Source organism: Pseudophryne corroboree, chromosome 4 (genome assembly GCF_028390025.1).
Source record: "Pseudophryne corroboree isolate aPseCor3 chromosome 4, aPseCor3.hap2, whole genome shotgun sequence".
Lineage (NCBI taxonomy): Eukaryota > Metazoa > Chordata > Amphibia > Anura > Myobatrachidae > Pseudophryne > Pseudophryne corroboree.
Window position 1 is genome coordinate 819,791,359 of NC_086447.1, and position 18,755 is coordinate 819,810,113.

The 18,755-nt window shown below is 47.2% G+C and overlaps 1 protein-coding gene across 3 annotated transcripts in view; it reads right to left on the bottom strand.

Annotated features, from left to right (window-relative positions):
• The window catches only part of APLF (aprataxin and PNKP like factor), a 390,356-nt gene that overhangs the window by 167,509 nt on the left and 204,092 nt on the right, over positions 1-18,755 (bottom strand). For all 3 annotated transcript variants that reach the window (XM_063918498.1, XM_063918497.1, XM_063918499.1), the window contains one exon: positions 15,739-15,868. In XM_063918498.1, coding sequence (XP_063774568.1) covers positions 15,739-15,868 — 130 coding nt within the window. The remainder of the gene's footprint in view (positions 1-15,738; positions 15,869-18,755) is intronic.

The following is an 18,755-nucleotide window of genomic DNA, read 5'->3' on the forward strand; positions in this document are numbered from 1 at the left end:
CACCCACGGTGTTACCAGGGCGTTCCACAGCTATCGCCTGAGAGTCTCTTGACCTGGTGCAATACCTTTGTAGCTTTTTGTTGAGATGGGACGCCATCATGTCTACCTGTGGCAGTTCCCATCGATTTGTAATCTGAGTGAAGACTTCGTGATGAAGGCCCCACTCTCCCGGGTGAAGGTCGTGCCTGCTGAGGAAGTCTGCTTCCCAGTTGTCCACCCCCGGAATGAACACTGCTGACAGTGCTTGCACGTGATTCTCCGCCCACCGAAGAATCCTGGTGGCATCCGCCATCGCGACTCTGCTTCTTGTGCCGCCCTGGCGGTTTACATGAGCCACCGCGGTGATGTTGTCTGACTGAATCTCAACTGGTTGGTTGCGAAGCAGGGGCTCCGCTTGACTCAGGGCGTTGAATATGGCCCTTAGTTCCAGGATATTTATGTGCAGACAAGCCTCCTGACTTGACCACAACCCTTGGAAGTTTCTTCCTTGAGTGACTGCCCCCCACCCTCGGAGGCTCGCATCCGTGGTCACCAGGACCCAGTCCTGTATGCCGAACCTGCGGCCCTCGAGAAGGTGAGCACTCTGTAGCCACCACAGAAGAGACACCCTGGCCCTGGGGGACAGGGTGATCAGCCGATGCATCTGAAGATGCGATCCGGACCATTTGTCCAACAGATCCCATTGAAAGATCCTCGCATGGAACCTGCCGAAGGGAATGGCTTCGTACGATGCCACCATCTTTCCCAGGACTTGCGTGCAGTGATGCACCGACACCTGTTTCGGTTTTAAGAGGTCTCTGACTAGAGTCACAAGCTCTTGAGCCTTCTCCGCCGGGAGAAACACCTTCTTCTGGTTTGTGTCCAGAATCATGCCTAGAAAGGGCAGACGCGTCGTAGGAATCAGCTGCGACTTTGGGATATTCAGAATCCAGCCATGCTGTTGCAACACTTCCTGAGAGTGCGCTACGCTGATCTGCAACTGCTCCCTGGACCTCGCCTTTATGAGGAGATCGTCCAAGTATGGGATAACTGTGACTCCTTGCTTTCTCAGGATCACCATCATTTCTGCCATTACCTTGGTAAATATTCTCGGTGCCGTGGAGAGCCCAAACGGCAACGTCTGGAATTGGTAATGACAGTCCTGTACCACAAATCTGAGGTACTCCTGATGAGGCGGATAAATGGGGACATGCAAGTAAGCATCCTTGATGTCCAGAGACACCATAAAATCCCCCTCTTCCAGGCTTGCAATGACAGCTCTGAGCGATTCCATTTTGAACTTGAATCTTTTCGGATAAATGTTCAGGGACTTTAAATTTAATATAGGTCTGACCGAACCATCCGGTTTCGGTACCACAAACATTGTGGAATAGTATCCCTTTCCCTGTTGAAGAAGGGAAACCTTTACCACCACCTGCTGGAGAAATAGCTTGTGAATTGCCGCTACCACTACTTCCCTTTCTATGGGGGAAGCTGGCAGGGCCGATTTGAGGTAACGTTGAGGGGGCATCACCTCGAATTCCAGCTTGTATCCCTGAGACACAATCTGTATAGCCCAGGGATCCACCTGTGAGCGAACCCACTGGTGGGTGAAATGTCGGAGACGCGCCCCCACCGCTCCTGGCTCCACCCGTGGAGCCCCAGCGTCATGCGGTGGATTTAGTGGAAGCCGGGGAGGACTTCTGTTCCTGGGAACTAGCTGTAAGGTGCAGCTTTTTTCCTCTACCCCTGCCTCTAGCAAGAAAGGAAGCACCTCTGACCTTCTTGCTTCTTTGTGCGCGAAAGGACTGCATTTGGTAATACGGTGCTAACTTAGGTTGTGAGGGAATATATGGCAAAAAGTTTGACTTCCCAGCAGTAGCTGTGGAAACCAGGTCCGAGAGACCGTCCCCAAACATTTCCTCACCCTTGTAAGGTAACACCTCCATGTGTTTTTTGGAGTCAGCATCACCTGTCCACTGCCGAGTCCACAGACCCTCCCGGCAGAAATTGACATTGCATTAATTCTAGAGCCCAGTAGGCAAATGTCCCTCTGGGCATCCCTCATATATAGGACAGTGTCTTTTATATGCCCCAGGGTCAGCATAATGGTATCCTTGTCTAAGGTATCCATTTCCTCAGACAGATTATCTGTCCACGCTGCTACAGCACTACACATCCACGCCGACGCAATTGCCGGCCTCAGTATAGTACCTGAGTGTGTATAAACAGATTTCAGGATACTTTCCTGCTTTCTATCTGCAGGATCCTTTAGGGCGGCCGTATCCTGTGACGGCAGGGCCACCTTCTTAGATGAGCGTGTGAGAGCTTTATCTACCCTAGGGGAGGATTCCCAGCGCACCCTGTCCTCTGGCGGGAAAGGGTACGCCATAAGTAACCTTTTGGAAATCAGGACTTTCTTATCAGGGGAATCCCACGCTCTTTCACATAACTCATTAAACTCATGTGAAGGGGGAAAAGTCACCTCTTGCTTTTTCTCCCCATACATATAAACCCTCTTGTCAGGGACAGGGTTTACCTCTGATATGTGTAAAACATCCTTCATCGCTATAATCATGTAACGTATAGCTTTTGTCATTTTTGGTTGCAATTTTGCATCATCGTCGTCGACACTGGAGTCAGAATCCGTGTCGACATCTGTGTCAACCATTTTGGATAGTGGGCACTTTTGAGACCCTGAGGGCCTCTGCGCTGTAGGATCAGGCATGGGTTGAGACCCTGACTGGCCCAAGGTATCAGCTTTATCCAACCTTTTATGTAAGGAGTTTACATTATCATTTAACACCTTCCACATATCCATCCAATCAGGTGTCGGCACCATCGGCGGCGACACGTCATTCAACTGCACTTGCTCTGCCTCCACATAGCCCTCTTCGTCAAACATGTCGACACACGCGTACCGACACACCACACACACAGGGGAAGCTCTAAATGAGGACAGGACCCCCACAAGGTCTTTTGGAGAGACAGAGAGAGAGTATGCCAGCACACACACCAGCGCTATATGACCCAGGAATCACACAGTAACTTAGTGTTTACCCAGTAGCTGCTGTATTATGATTAATGCGCCTAAATTTATGTGCCCCCCCTCTCTTTTTTACCCTTCTACCGTGATTCTGCAGGGGAGAGCCTGGGGAGCTTCCTCTCAGCGGAGCTGTGGAAGGAAAATGGCGCTGGTGAGTGCTGAGGAAGAAGGCCCTGCCCCCTCAGCGGCGGGCTTCTGTCCCGCGATTTTGTGTAAAATTAATGGCGGGGGCTCATGCATATAACAGTGTCCAACTGTCTATATGCAGCTTTCGCCAGGAGGTATCAATTGCTGCCCAGGGCGCCCCCCCCCCCCTGCGCCCTGCACCCTCAGTGACCGGAGTGTGTGGGTTAGTGTGGGCGCAATGGCGCACAGCTGCAGTGCTGTGCGCTACCTCATGTGAAGACAGGAGTCTTCTGCCGCCGATTTCGATGTCTTCTCTGCTTCTGCCGGCTTCTGGCTCTGCGAGGGGGACGGCGGCGCGGCTCCGGGAACGGACGACAAGGTCAGGTCCTGTGTTCGATCCCTCTGTAGCTAATGGTGTCCAGTAGCCTAAGAAGCGCAACCTAGCCGCAGTTAGTAGGTTTGCTTCTCTCCCCTCAGTCCCACGTAGCAGAGAGTCTGTTGCCAGCAGAAGCTCTCTGAAAATAAAAAACCTAACTAAAATACTTTCTTATTAGCAAGCTCAGGAGAGCTCACTAAAAGCACCCAGCTCTGGCCGGGCACAGATTCTAACTGAGGTCTGGAGGAGGGGCATAGAGGAAGGAGCCAGTGCACACCAGATAGTACTAAATCTTTCTTTAGAGTGCCCAGTCTCCTGCGGAGCCCGTCTATTCCCCATGGTCCTTACGGAGTCCCCAGCATCCACTAGGACGTTAGAGAATATATATATATATATATATATATATATATATATATATATATGTGGAGGAAAGAGTGGCACTCCCAAAGTAATTAAAGGCAAAGCAGCCGGTGCCCTCACGGTAAATGCATGTAGCAGAATGGAGGTGCGGCCCTCACGGCATTCAATAACGGACTAGCAGCGGTCACGTACTTGTAGTACAAGTACGTGACCGCTGCTAGTCCGTTATTGAATGCCGTGAGTGCCGCACCTCCATTCTACTATATATATATATATAAATATATATATATGTATATATAAAATTTGACACTCAAGAAAAACCAGCACTCACTTTTAGAGATAACGAATTTATTATTTATTCTTCATAAAGAGTCCAATGCATAGAGACCGAAAGATGCAGCAGTTAGTCTATATGCAGTGGAATCTTTTTGAATAATACATAATCGTGTTTTTATCTCTAAAAGTGAGTGCTGGTTTTTCTTTTTATATTACCTGGTAAGAGTGAGTCTCAATATTAACCCTTCTTTGACCTTGCACCACCATTTGTTTTGTTTGTTATATCTTTCACTGAGTGCTGTGTTTTCCACTGTTTGTGTGTGTGTGTATATATGTATATATACATGTATGTTTGTATGTATGTATGTATGTATGTATGTGTGTATATATATATATATATATATATATATATATAGAGAGAGAGAGAGAGAGAGAGCGCAGTCCTAGGCAAGCAGCGGCATTCGGAGACTTGAACAAAGTGATAGCAGTGGAATTTAATAAGTCACATCACATCAGAAAAAGGAAATCCTTTTTTCTGATGTGATGCGACTTATTAAATTCCACTGCTATCACTTTGTTCAAGTCTCCGAGTGCTGCTGCTTGTCTAGGACTGCCCTGTAAGTAATCATCTCCAGAGGGTACCGTAGCTGCACATATGCTTGTTGTAAGGAGAGTGCCGATCCGTATGTTAGTTTATATATATATATATATATATATATATATACACACACATATACATATACACTGCAAAGTCCGGCTCGCCTAATAATATATAGTTACTTGTCCGGGTGCTTACGCCGCCTCTCAATGTAAGCCGTTAATACCAATGTCTCCGCGCCACACTCCAGGATCACATAAATCAGTCTGACACCAGTTGCTTAGGTCAACGTTTCATGGACTTAACCATTTCATCAGGATAAAAAAGCAATAACAAAGTGCTCACCTTATAAAGACCCACCACCATGTGCTCAAAACGGACACCATCCAATATCCGCTTTCCCTACTTCCTGCCATGTGAGTACGTCATCAACAGCAGACAAAGACTTAAAATAAGAATTTACTTACCGATAATTCTATTTCTCGCAGTCCGTAGTGGATGCTGGGGACTCCGTCAGGACCATGGGGAATAGCGGGCTCCGCAGGAGACAGGGCACATCTAAAAAGCTTTTTAGGTCACATGGTGTGTACTGGCTCCTCCCCCCATGACCCTCCTCCAAGCCTCAGTTAGGTACTGTGCCCGGACGAGCGTACACAATAAGGAAGGATCTTGAATCCCGGGTAAGACTCATACCAGCCACACCAATCACACCGTACAACTTGTGATCTGAACCCAGTTAACAGTATGATAACAAAACGAAGTAGCCTCCGAAAAGATGGCTCACAACAATAGTAATAACCCGATTTTTGTAACAATAACTATGTACAAGCATTGCAGACAATCCGCACTTGGGATGGGCGCCCAGCATCCACTACGGACTGCGAGAAATAGAATTATCGGTAAGTAAATTCTTATTTTCTCTAACGTCCTAGTGGATGCTGGGGACTCCGTCAGGACCATGGGGATTATACCAAAGCTCCCAAACGGGCGGGAGAGTGCGGATGACTCTGCAGCACCGAATGAGAGAACTCCAGGTCCTCCTTAGCCAGAGTATCAAAATTTGTAAAATTTTACAAACGTGTTCTCCCCTGACCACGTAGCTGCTCGGCAAAGTTGTAATGCCGAGACTCCTCGGGCAGCCGCCCAGGATGAGCCCACCTTCCTTGTGGAATGGGCATCTACATATTTCGTCTGTGGCAGGCCTGCCACAGAATGTGCAAGCTGAATTGTACTACAAATCCAGCGTGCAATAGACTGCTTAGAAGCATGAGCACCCAGCTTGTTGGGTGTATACAGTATAAACAGCAAGTCAGACTTTCTGACTCCAGCCGTCCTAACTATATATATATATATATATTTTTAGGGCCCTGACCACGTCTAGTAACTTGGAGTCCTCCAAGTCCCTAGTAGCCGCAGGCACCACAAGAGGTAGTTTCAGGTGAAAACGCTGACACCCCTTTATGAAGAAACTGGAGACGAGTCCCAGTTCTGTCCTGTTCAAATGGAAAATTTTAATATGGGCTTTTGTAAGACAAAGCCGCCCATTCTGACAATCGCCTGGCCGAGGCCAGGGCTAACAACATGGTCACTTCCCATGTGAGATATTTGTCAACAGCCTGGTCACTTTCCATGTGAGATATTTTAAATCCACAGATTTGAGCGGTTCAAACCAATATGATTTTAAGAAATCCCAACACTATGTTGAGATCTCACAGTGCCCCTAGGGGCACAAAAAAGCTGTATATGCAATACATCCTTTACAATCTGGACTTCAGGAACTGAAGTCAATTCTTTCTGGAAGAAAATCTACAGGGCCGAAATTTAAATGTTAATGAACCCCAATTTGAGGTCCAAAACACTCCTGTTTTCAGGAAGTGTAGAAATCGACCTAGTTGAATTTCCGTCGTGGAGCCTTCCTGGCCTCACCCACGCAACATATTTTCACCACATGTGGTGATGACGTTGTGCGGTCACCTCCTTCCTGGCTTTGACCAAGGTAGGTATGACCTCTTATGGAATGCCTTTTCCCCTCAGGATCCGGCATTCAACCGCCATGCCGTCAAACGCAGCCGCGGTAAGTCTTGGAATAGACATGGTACTTGCTGAATCAAGTCCCTTCTTAGCTCCCCAGGCCCTTAGTCCTCTGTGAGCATTTCTTGAAGTTCCGGGTACCAAGTCCCTCTTGGCCAATCCGGAGCCACTAGTATAGTTCATACTCCTCTATGTCTTATAATTCTCAATACCCTGGTTATGAGAAACAGAGGAGGGAACACATACACAGACTGGTACACCCACGGTGTTACCAGAACATCCACAGCTATCGCCTGAAGGTCTCATGACCTGGCGGAATACCTGTCCCGTTTTTTGTTCGGGCGGGACGCCATCATGTCCACCTTTGGTCTTTGCCAACGGTCCACAATCATGTTGAAAAACTTCCCTATGAAGTTTCCACTCTCCCGGGTGGAGGTCATGCCTGCTGAGGAAGTCTGCTTCCCAGTCGTCCACTCCCGGAAAGAACACTGCTGACAGTGCTATCACATGATTTTCCGCCTAGCGAAAAATCCTTGCAGTTTTCACTGCCCTCCTGCTTCTTGTGCCGCCCTTCTGTTTACGTGGGCGACTGCCGTGATGTTATCCCACTGGATCAATACCGGCTGACCTTGAAGCAGAGGTCTAGCTAAGGTTAGAGCATTATAAATTTGCTCTAAGCTTATTTATGCGGAGAGAATTCTCCAGACTTAATCACACTTCCCTGGAAATTTTTTCCCTGTGTGACTGTTCCCCAGCCTCTCAGGCTGGCCTCCGTGGTCACCGGCATCCAATCCTGAATGCCGAATCTGCGGCCCTCTAGAAGATGAGCACTCTGTAATCACCACAGGAGAGACACCCTTTTCCTTGGATATAGGGTTATCCGCTGATGCATCTGAGGATGCGATCCGGACCATTTGTCCAGCAGATCCCACTGAAGAGTTCTTGCGGGAAATCTGCCGAATGGAATTGCTTCGTAATAAGCCACCATTTTTACCAGGACTCTTGTGCAATGATGCACTGACACTTTTCCTGGTTTTAGGAGGATCCCGATTAGCTCGGATAACTCCCTGGTTTTCTCCACTGGGAGAAACACGTTTTTCTGGACTGTGTCCAGAATCTTCCCTAGGAACAGTAGACGTGTCGTCGGAAAAAGCTGCGATTTTGGAATATTTAGAATCCACTCGTGCTGTCGTAGAACTACTTAAGATAGTGCTACTCCGACCTCCAACTGTTCTCTGGACCTTGCCCTTATCAGGAAAGCGTCCATGTTTCTTTTAAGAAAAATCCTCATTCCGGCCATTACCTTGGTAAAGACCCGGGGCGCCGTGGACAATCCAAACGGCAGCGTCTGAACTGATAGTGACAGTTCTGTACCAGGAACCTGAAGTACCCTTGGTGAGAAGGGCAAATTTGGACCTGTAGGTAAACGTCCCTGATATCCAGTGACATCATATCGTCCACTTCTTCCTGGTTCGCTATCACTGCTCCGAGTGACTCCATCTTGATTTGAACGCTTGTATGTAAGTGTTCAAATATTTCAGATCTCACCGAGCCGGTTGGCTTCAGTACCACAATATAGTGTGGAATACTACCCCCTTCCTTGTTGTAAGAAGGGTACTTTGATTATCACCTGCTGGGAATACAGCCTGTGAATTGTGTGAGGGGGAGACGTCTCGAATTTCCAATGTACACCTGGGATATTACATGTAGGATCCCGGAGTTCCCTTGCGAGTGTTGCTGAAACTCTTGAGATGACCCCCTACCGCACCTGAGTCCGCTTGTACGGCCCCAGCGTTATGCTGCGGACTTGGCAGAAGCCGTGAGGAGCTTCTGTTCCTGGGAATGAGCTGCTTGCTGCAGTCTTCTTCCCTTTCCTCTCCCCCTGGGCAGATATGACTGGCCTTCGCCCGCCTGCCCGTATGGGGACGAAAGGACTGAGACTGAAAAGACTGTGTCCTTTTCTGCCAATATGTGACTCGGGGTAACAAAAGGTGGATTTTTCAGCTGTTGCCATGGCCACCAGGTCCAATGGACCGCCCCTTTATACGGCAATACTTCCATATGCCGTCTGGAATCTGCCTCACCTGACCACTGTCGTGTCTTCGTCTGGCAGATATGTACATCACATTTACTCTTGATGCCAGAATGCAAATATGCCTCTGCGCATCACACATATATAGAAATGCATCCTTAAAATGCTCTATAGACAATAAAATCCTGTCCCTGTCAAGGGTATCAAAATTTTCAGTCAGGAAATCCGACCAAGCCCCCTCAGCGCTGCACATCCAGGCTGAGGCGATTGCTGGTCGTAGTATAACACCAGTATGTGTGTATATACTGTTATGATATTTTCCAGCTTCCTATCAGCTGGCTCCTTGAGGGCGGCCGTATCTGGAAACGGTAACGCCATGTTTTTTATAAGCGTGTGAGCGCCTTGTCCACCCTAAGGTGTGTTTTCCAACTCGCCCTTACTACTGGCGGGAAAAAGGGTATACCGCCCATAACTTTCTGTCGGAGGAACCCCACGTATCATCACACACTTCATTTAATTTATCTGATTCAGGCAAAACTACAAGTAGTTTATTCCCACCCTACAAAATACCCTTATTTGTGGTACTTGTGGTATCAGAAATACGTAACACCTCCTTCATTGCCCTTAACATGTAACTTGTGGCCCTAAAGGAAAAATACGTTTGTTTCTTCACCGTCGACACTGGGGTCAGTGTCCGTGTCAGTGTCTGTCGACCGACTGAGGTAAATGGGCGTTTTTACAAGCCCCTGACGGTGTCTGAGACGCCTGGACCGATACTAATTTGTCCGCCGGCTGTCTCATGTCGTCAACCGGCTTGCAGCGTGTTGACATTATCACGTAATTCCATAAGTAAGCCATCCATTCTGGTGTCGACTCCCTAGAGAGTGACATCACCATTACAGGCAATTTTTTCCGTCTCCTCACCAACATTTTCCTCATACATGTCGACACACACGTACCGACCTACAGCACACACATACAGGGAATGCTCTGATAGAGGACAGGACCCACTAGCCCTTTGGGGAGACAGAGGGAGAGTTTGCCAGCACACACCAAAAGCGCCATAATGTATATAACAACCCTAAAAGGTGTTGTTTCTATATATGGGCTCTTAATATATAATTATATCGCCAATTTATGCCCCCCTTCTCTTTAACCCTGTTTCTGTAGTGCAGGGGAGAGTGGGAGCCTTCCTCACCAGCGGAGCTGGTCAGGAAAATGGCGCTGAGTGCTGAGGAGAATAAGCTCCGCCCCTTTCACGGCGGGCTTTTCTCCCGGTTATTAGGAAAACTGGCCTGGGTTAAATACATACATATAGCCTTAATGGCTATATGTGATGTATTTATTTGCCAAATAGGTATTTATATTGCTGCCCAGGGCGCCCCCAGCAGCGCCCTGCACCCTCCGTGACCGTGTCAGTGAGCCGTGTAGCAACAATGGCGCACAGCTGCAGTGCTGTGCGCTACCTCTCTGAAGACTGTGAAGTCTTCTGCCGCCTGTTTCCGGACCTCCGTTCCGCCGTCTTTCTTCAGCGTCTGTAAGGGGGATCGGCGGCGCGGCTCCGGGACGAACCCCAGGCTGACCTGTGTTCCGACTCCCTCTGGAGCTCAGTGTCCAGTAGCCTAAAACTTCAATCCTCCTGCACGCAGGTGAGTTGCAAGTCTCTCCCCTAAGTCCCTCGTTGCAGTGATCCTGTCGCCAGCAGGAATCACTGATTAGAAACCTAAAAAAAAACTTTACTAAACAGCTCCTTAAGAGAGCCATCCAGTTTGCACCCTTCTCGGACGGGCACAAAAACCTAACTGGGGCTTGGAGGAGGGTCATGGGGGGAGGAGCCAGTACACACCATGTGACCTAAAAAGCTTTTTAGATGTGCCCTGTCTCCTGCGGAGCCCGCTATTCCCCATGGTCCTGACGGAGTCCCCAGCATCCACTAGGACGTTAGAGAAATGTTTCTATGTAGTCACGGTGATGGGGGTGTGCACTGACGATGTTGGAATGCAAGCTCCGCTGGTGGAGCGCAAACAAAGTCTTTGTCTGCTGTGGATGGTGTCCGTTTTGAGGTGGTATTTTGGAGAAGTATGTCATTTGAATTTGTGTTGCTGTCTCGTGCATCATGGAGAATCGCCCGCAAGCTTGCTTATGTAAAAACAAATATATACTGTACATTGAAAGAAACCAGCGCTGTAAGCTGTCCTTATGGCTGGTGATTGTCATTTGTTTCAAACAATGACAAAGAAGAACAAATATTTGTATGATGATCAAAATAACATTTCTACAGCACAGTATAAAAAGCAAACAACACGATCCATGGGCACATAATAGCTTTGGAGGATGTAAGATGATGAATTGTAAATACAGTCATTTAATGATAATAGTTAAAGCCTCTTTCAAACATTGCAAGAATACACAAACGTACAAGCTAAAGGGGGTACACACAGAGAGATCCGTGCTTAATTTCTAAGCAATCTGACTAGATTGCTTAAGGGTGGTACATACTAAGGGGTATATTCAATAACTGTCGGAAGCTGCCGTTTTGACGGCATTTTTTTCCCGACAAGTCGGGAATTCATGACTTGTCGGAAAACACGTGGATCGGCCAGGCACTTCTCTCCCTGCAGCGCCCCCCTTCCCCGCCGCAGACATCACTAGTCTCCACTGCCGCAGATGCTCGCAGCTCGCCCCCGCCGCCCATCTCCCCCCGCCGTCGTCCATCTCCCCCTGCCGTCACCTCCTGCCCGCTACAGTCACCTACCCCCTGACGGCCGCCGCTGTCAGCGCACCCGGCAGCCGCAGCGGCAGAACAGCACCCCAGGTACGGCCAAATCCAACAGTCGGATTTGGCAGTCCACTGAATAGGGGTTGTCGGACCTATTCCAACAAATGCATGTCGGAATGGATCCGAACCTTATTGAATATACCCCTTAAGAGATGTGTGCTGAGTGATGCACACATCTCTCCCCCCGCTCAGCACAGCGCGATGTGTACTGAGCGAGGGGAGGCTGCTCACTTCACACAGTGCTGAAGTGAGCGACCTGCTAGATTGAGCCTGCATGCAGGCTCAATCTGGCACCGGTGATAGTGATGCATCACTATCGCTGGGGGGCCTACACACGAGAGATCCGTGCTTAAATTCTAAGCAATCTAGTGAGATTGCTTAGATTTTAAGCATGGATCTCTCCGTGTGTACCCCCCTTTAGACGTTAAGCATGGATCACTCAGTGTGTATTCCCACAACGATAGCGATGCACGGCCCCGCGCTTTGCTATTGCCGGTTCTAGATTGTGCCTGCATGCAGGCACAATCTAGTCAGGTCGTTCACTTCAGCGCTGTGTGAAGTGAGCGCCCCCCGTCCGTCAACCCCCCTCGCGCTGTGTGCTGAGCGGTCTGTGATAGATCACTCAGCACATATCTCTAGGTGTGTAGCCCCCCTTAACAATACTCAAATCATAAAAATATCTATCTATTCGCACAAATGAATAGTCTGAAAACAAAACACACAAAAAAGATTCCAGACCTGCCCAAAAACAGGGAATTGCTATCAAAGTCGCAGATGAGGCACAATAGAACATGGCATGAAAAATAGCCGCAGCATAGCAGCACTTTGTATACAGACTCAAACTCATTCACACACAGATGTCCAAGTGTCGTATATCAAATTAATCAGTGAAGACACATGAAGCTGTTTTGAAGCATCACATTTTAACTACAACGCACATTCAAGCGAAAAAGACACTTGGTGCAAGCAGTCACATGGGACCTGGCGCACTGGGAGGGGCTGTTTGGTGCGACTGCACAATAGTGTATGAGGACACATCTGTATAAAGGCTTGGTGCAAGCAGAGTCACACAGGACCTAGTGCACTGGGAAGGGCTGTTTTGCGCAACTGCATAACAGTGTATGAGAACAGATCTGTATAGACGCTTGGTGCAAGCAGAGTCACAGGGGACCTGGTGCACTGCGAGGGGCTGTTTGGTGCGACTGCACAATAGTGTATGAGAATAGATCTGTATAGAGCAGGGATTTTCAACTGCTGTGCCGCGGCACACAAGTGTGCCGCAGGCAGTCCTCAGGGGAGCTGCCACTACTCGCCCGCCAGAGATGCCTGCCACACCACTATCAACTGCAGCAGTAACTGATATCAGGCTTGGGCAGCGCAGAGAACCTCCGTGGGCCGGCCGTGATCTGTTACAGTGATGCACCGCCGCATGACTCATAGGTCACCCGTTCCACGTGATATCGCCTTCCCGTCCCCCGCCCAGCGCTTCTCCGTGGTGTGCTCTGCTCTGACACAATGCTGGGAGGGAACGCTCCGTGCTGCTTCTCACTGCTCCAATGCTGAGGACTGAGCTGTATACTGAGGTTGGAGCCATTGTTTTTTTTTATTTTTATTTCTTTATTCCTGTGGGAGGGGGAGGGGGGGATGGCAAGTTGTGGAATTACTGTGGGAGGGGGGGGGGGGTTTCAATGTGCAGAGTTATTATGTGGGGACAGTGTGTGGAATTACTATCTATGTGGGGACAGTGTGTGAAATGACTATGTGGGGACAGTGTGTGGAATTACTATGTGGGGACAGTGTGTGGTATTACTATCTATGTGGGGACAGTGTGTGTTATTACTATCTATGTGGGGACAGTGTGTGGAATTACTATCTATGTGGGGACAGTGTGTGGAATTACTATGTGGGGACAGTGTGTGGAATTACTATGTGGAGACAGTGTGTGGAATTACTATGTGGGGACAGTGTGTGCCATTACTATGTGGGGACAGTGTGTGCCATTACTATGTGGGGACAGTGTGTGCCATTACTATGTGGGGACAGTGTGTGCCATTACTATGTGGGGACAGTGTGTGCCATTACTATGTGGGGACAGTGTGTGCCATTACTATGTGGGGACAGTGTGTGCCATTACTATGTGGGGACAGTGTGTGCCATTACTATGTGGGGACAGTGTGTGCCATTACTATGTGGGGACAGTGTGTGCCATTACTATGTGGGGACAGTGTGTGCCATTACTATGTGGGGACGGTGTGTGCCATTACTATGTGGGGACGGTGTGTGCCATTACTATGTGGGGACAGTGTGTGCCAAATCTATGTGGGAACAGTGTGTGCCATTACTGTGTGGGGACAGTGTGTGCCATTACTGTGTGGGGACAGTGTGTGCCATTACTCTGTGGGGACAGTGTGTGCCATTGCTCTGTGGGGACAGTGTGTGCCATTACTATGTGGGGACAGTGTGTGCCATTACTATGTGGGGACAGTGTGTGGAATTACTATGTGGGGACAGTGTGTGGAATTACTATCTATGTGGGGACAGTGTGTGGAATTACTATGTGGGGACAGTGTGTGCCATTACTATGTGGGGACAGTGTGTGCCATTAATATGTGGGGACAGTTTGTGGAATTACTATGTTTTATTTCTACGGGAGCAAATGTGTTTTTTTTATAGTGGGGGTGAAGTTATTTATTTTATTTCTGCGGGGGCCAATTGTTTTATTATTGTTTATATTTGTTATATATTTATATTATATTGATTAAGAAAACGGATGGTGTGCCTTGGCAATTTTCAAATGTTGTTTAGTGTGCCACGAGTTTAAAAAGGTTGAAAATCACTGGTATAGAGGCTTGGTGCAAGCATCCAGCCTCAATACGGCATGCAGCGAGAGATACCTGAAGTGAGTGAGCTGTGAGCTGACTGGTCCCGTGCAACTCTACTAACGTAATGATGCTACTGATATGTGCCACTTGTCAGACTGTATATGAAGCACAACAGAACTTGGTATGGAAAAAAGCTGCAGCTGCTACATTGAAGCATTTCCTATGTAATTTCAGAGTCTCATTCACACACAGATATACAAGTGTCATAACACATTACTCAGCACAGTCTCCCCATGCATCCTAGCTGCACTGCGCTGCGTCTAAGTTACATTTTCGGCAAAAGATGCCTGACGCTATTATAGTCTCGTGGAACCTGCAGTGCCAAGAGGGGCTGTTTGGCGCAACTGTAGCAAAGGTATATGAGGACTTATCTGTATATAATCTTGGAGACTGATATGTCAATGTTAAACCAATTCATAGGCGGTATCACAATGTTTTTAATGCTAATTAACTCGCTTTATACAAGTATAGCAATATATCTTAATATATTCATTGCAGCTACAGCTATACATACTGTCACTATTTGCAAACATAAGGGATCTTTAACACAGAACATTACAGGTTGCAGTATAGGGTCTTCCTCTCAAATATAGATCTAGCCACGGTTATCGTGGCTGCAAAGTGTCTACACAGGCACTCCCGATGCGTCTAGTCGCACCCGCAACTTTGTAAGCCGGGCTGCGACTTTTGCCACTTAATGCAATGTTCATGGCTGCGGGTGTGACGAAGACACACGCGCATGCTGCGCAGAAGACACACGCGCATGCTGCGCATCACATCAAACGAGTTGCACCCTAGTCGCAGCCACGATGAGCGTGTCTACATCTGTATATAGAAAGAACCAATTTGACCAGGATCACGACTACTCAGAGTATACTTCCACTGAATAAGCTCCTCTAATTCATAATACACTATATTTGAAAAGCCAATATATAAAATAACCACGTCAAAGACAGATCATTTATAATGCAGGTTAGTATTCTGTAAAAGCCTATGTAAATGGACATTACAATTTCCTTAAAAATAAACCAATGGAATACTAAGTGGCTGAAGTGAATGTACAGTAATGTGTATTTACATTTACAAGAGCTGAGTACATACATAATGCATAGAACACAGTATGTGGTGATTAGCTAGGAAAGCGCTAGCGTTATAGATGTAGTCGCCCTACTGTCATTCACAGAAGAAAAGAACGGGCAGGCCTGCTGTGCTAAGTGTCTGGCCTCTGCACGCTATAGAAAATGTTCACCCACCTGCTTTAATAACAGCTGATGGAAGAATCTGAATTGGGAGATCCCCCTGCAGCATCCAGGTGGGGAGAACGCGTTTCCTCTGCGCAGATCTCTGTTTTTCTTCATCATCTTTACTGCCGACAGCAGAAGACTGAAATAAACAATATTAGAATTATAGGAGATGATTTCCTATGGCTGGCGGGTCACCAGTAGACAGATGTACCCAGAATTATAACATACAGAGCAAACATGCATACATCGCCCAACTTCTAGCTGTACAGGCATCGAACATCTTCAGATTTATAGTGTTCCCACTAGCACCCTGCCTCCAATCAGTGAGGGAATATTTTCATTTTGAAGGGCACAATTTTAGACATTATGTATCGGTACAACTATTGTTATTATTTATTTATTATTTATTAGCAGTTTCTTATATAGCGCAGCATATTCCGTTGCGCTTTACAATTAGAACAACAGTTATAAAACAAAACAGGGCAAAGACAGACATAGCTTACAATCTATAGGGAAATAGGTATTGATACACAAGGATAGATGCAACCTGTTACATAATGTTTCCCCAGATTGCTAGGTTCTTAGTGGGTTGTATGATATGATCACCCAGCAATGTTGGAAGACAAAATGTGAGGTTATGGGGACTGTGCAGAGGGAATGTAACTGGATAGGGAAGCATTGAAAGTTATGTGTGTGAGTCAGGAATTTGGTAGGCTTGTCTGAAGAGATGAGTTTTCAGGGAACGTTTAAAGGTTTGGAGACTAGTGGAGAGTCTTATTGTGCGTGGGAGGGCATTCCACAGAGTGGGTGAAGCCCGGGTAAAGTCCTGTAATTTTGAGTGGGAACAGGTAATACATCTGGATGAGAGCCGCAGATCTTGTGCAGAGCGGAGGGGTCTGGTAGAAAGATATTTTGAGATGAGTGAGGAGATGTATGATGGTGCAGTTTGTGTAATAGCCTTGTATGTAAGTAAAAGTATTTTATATTTGACACGGTAGAATACCGGTAACCAATGGAGGGACTGATAGAGCGGATCAGCAGAGGAAGAACGTCTGGCGAGGAAGATTAGCCTCGCAGCTGCATTTAAAATGGATTGAAGTGGTGAGAGCCTATGTTTGGGAAGACCAGTAAGGAGACTATCACAATAATCAATGCGGAAGATGATGAGTGCATGGATCAGAGTTTTTGCAGTGTCTTGTGTAAGATAAGGGCGTATTTTGGATATGTTTTTAAGGTGCATGTAACATGATTTAGAGACAGATTGAATGTGTGGAACAAACGACAGTTCAGAGTCAAGGATGACACCTAGGCAGCGAGCTTGTGGGGTAGGGTGGATAGTTGCATTGTCAACAGTTATGGCAATATCAGGTTGGTAACTACCCTTAGCTGGTGGGAAAATAATTAATTCTGTTTTGGAAATGTTGAGTTTGAGATGGCGAGATGACATCCAAGATGAAATGGCAGACAGGCATCCAGTGACACGAGCCAATACAGATGGTGATAAATCTGGGGAGGATAGGTAGATTTGAGTATCATCAGCGTACAAATGATACTGAAATCCGAAGGAGCTGATTAGTTTACCAAGAGAGGAGGTATAGATTGAGAAAAGCAGAGGACCTAAGACTGAGCCTTGCGGTACTCCAACTGATAGAGGTAGAGAAGAGGAGGTAGAATCAGAGAAGCGAACACTGAAAGATCGATTAGATAGGTATGATGAGAACCAAGTAAGGGCTGTGTCCTGAAGACCTAGGGACTCTAGTGTTTGTATGAGAAGAGAGTGGTCAACAGTGTCAAAAGCAGCAGAGAGATCTAGAAGAATAAGTAGTGTGTAATGGCCTTTTGATCTAGCAGTGACCAGATCATTCACTACTTTGGTCAGTGCCGTCTCCGTGGAGTGTTGAGCACGAAAGCCTGACTGAAGTGGGTCCAGTAAGTTGTGGGAGTTAAGAAAGTGTGTAAGGCGAGTGTAGGCAAGTCTCTCAAGTAGCTTGGAGGGACTGGGTAGCTGAGAAATGGGACGGTAGTTAGAGAGTGTGTTTGGGTCAGAGTTGTGTTTTTTCAGAATGGGAGTAATCACTGCATGTTTAAACAGAGATGGAAAGATGCCAGTAGAGAGAGAGAGATTACAGATTTTAGTTAAGGTTGGGATAAGCACAGGAGACAAACTTTTGCTGACCTGTGATGGTATAGGATCAAGAGGAGAGGTAGTGGAGTAGGAGGATGAAAAGAGTGTTGATACTTCATCTTCACTTGTGGGATCAAATGAAGAGAAAGTGCCAGAGGGTTCAGATAGGGATTTGAGCAGGTCACTGGCTGAGTTAGAGCATACCATTTCATCTCGGATTTTATCAATCTTATCCTTGAAGTAGGAAGCAAGTTCTTGTGCACTGATAGTAGCTAGTGGGGGAGGTGAGGGAGGGTAAAGAAGTGATTTAAATGTATTAAAAAGTCGTTTGGGGTTGGTGGCATGATAAGAGATGAGAGATTGGAAATATGTTTGTTTGGCAGTGTCCAGGGCCTGACGATAGGAGTGGTAGGTAGTCTTATATGTGAGAAAGTCACTTGGATTCTGAGATTTCCGCCACTGACGTTCTACCTTACGTGACAGTTTTTGTAGGCATCTTGTTGATTTAGAGTGCCATGGTTGGCATCTAAGCCTACGTGGAGTGTGATGGGTAGCTGGAGCAACTTCATCAAGGGCACTCTCTAGGGTCTGGTGCAGGTGGGATACAGCAGTGTCAGGTGTGGTGAATGTAGAGATTGGTGAGAGACGTTGTTGCAGAGAAGTGGAAAGTTGTTGAAAATTTATATTGTTAGTATTTCTGCGTGTTAGAGGAGGCTTGCTTGGTTTTAGTGTCCTAGAATTTAAAGTAATAGAAGAGATTGTGACGGTGATCAGAGAGAGGGAAAGGAGTGTTAATGAGTTGGGAAACTGAGCAGAGCCTGGTGAACACAAGATCAAGGCAGTGGCCCTCCTGGTGAGTAGAGGAGTCGGACCATTGGGTTAGGCCAAGAGAGGAGGTTAG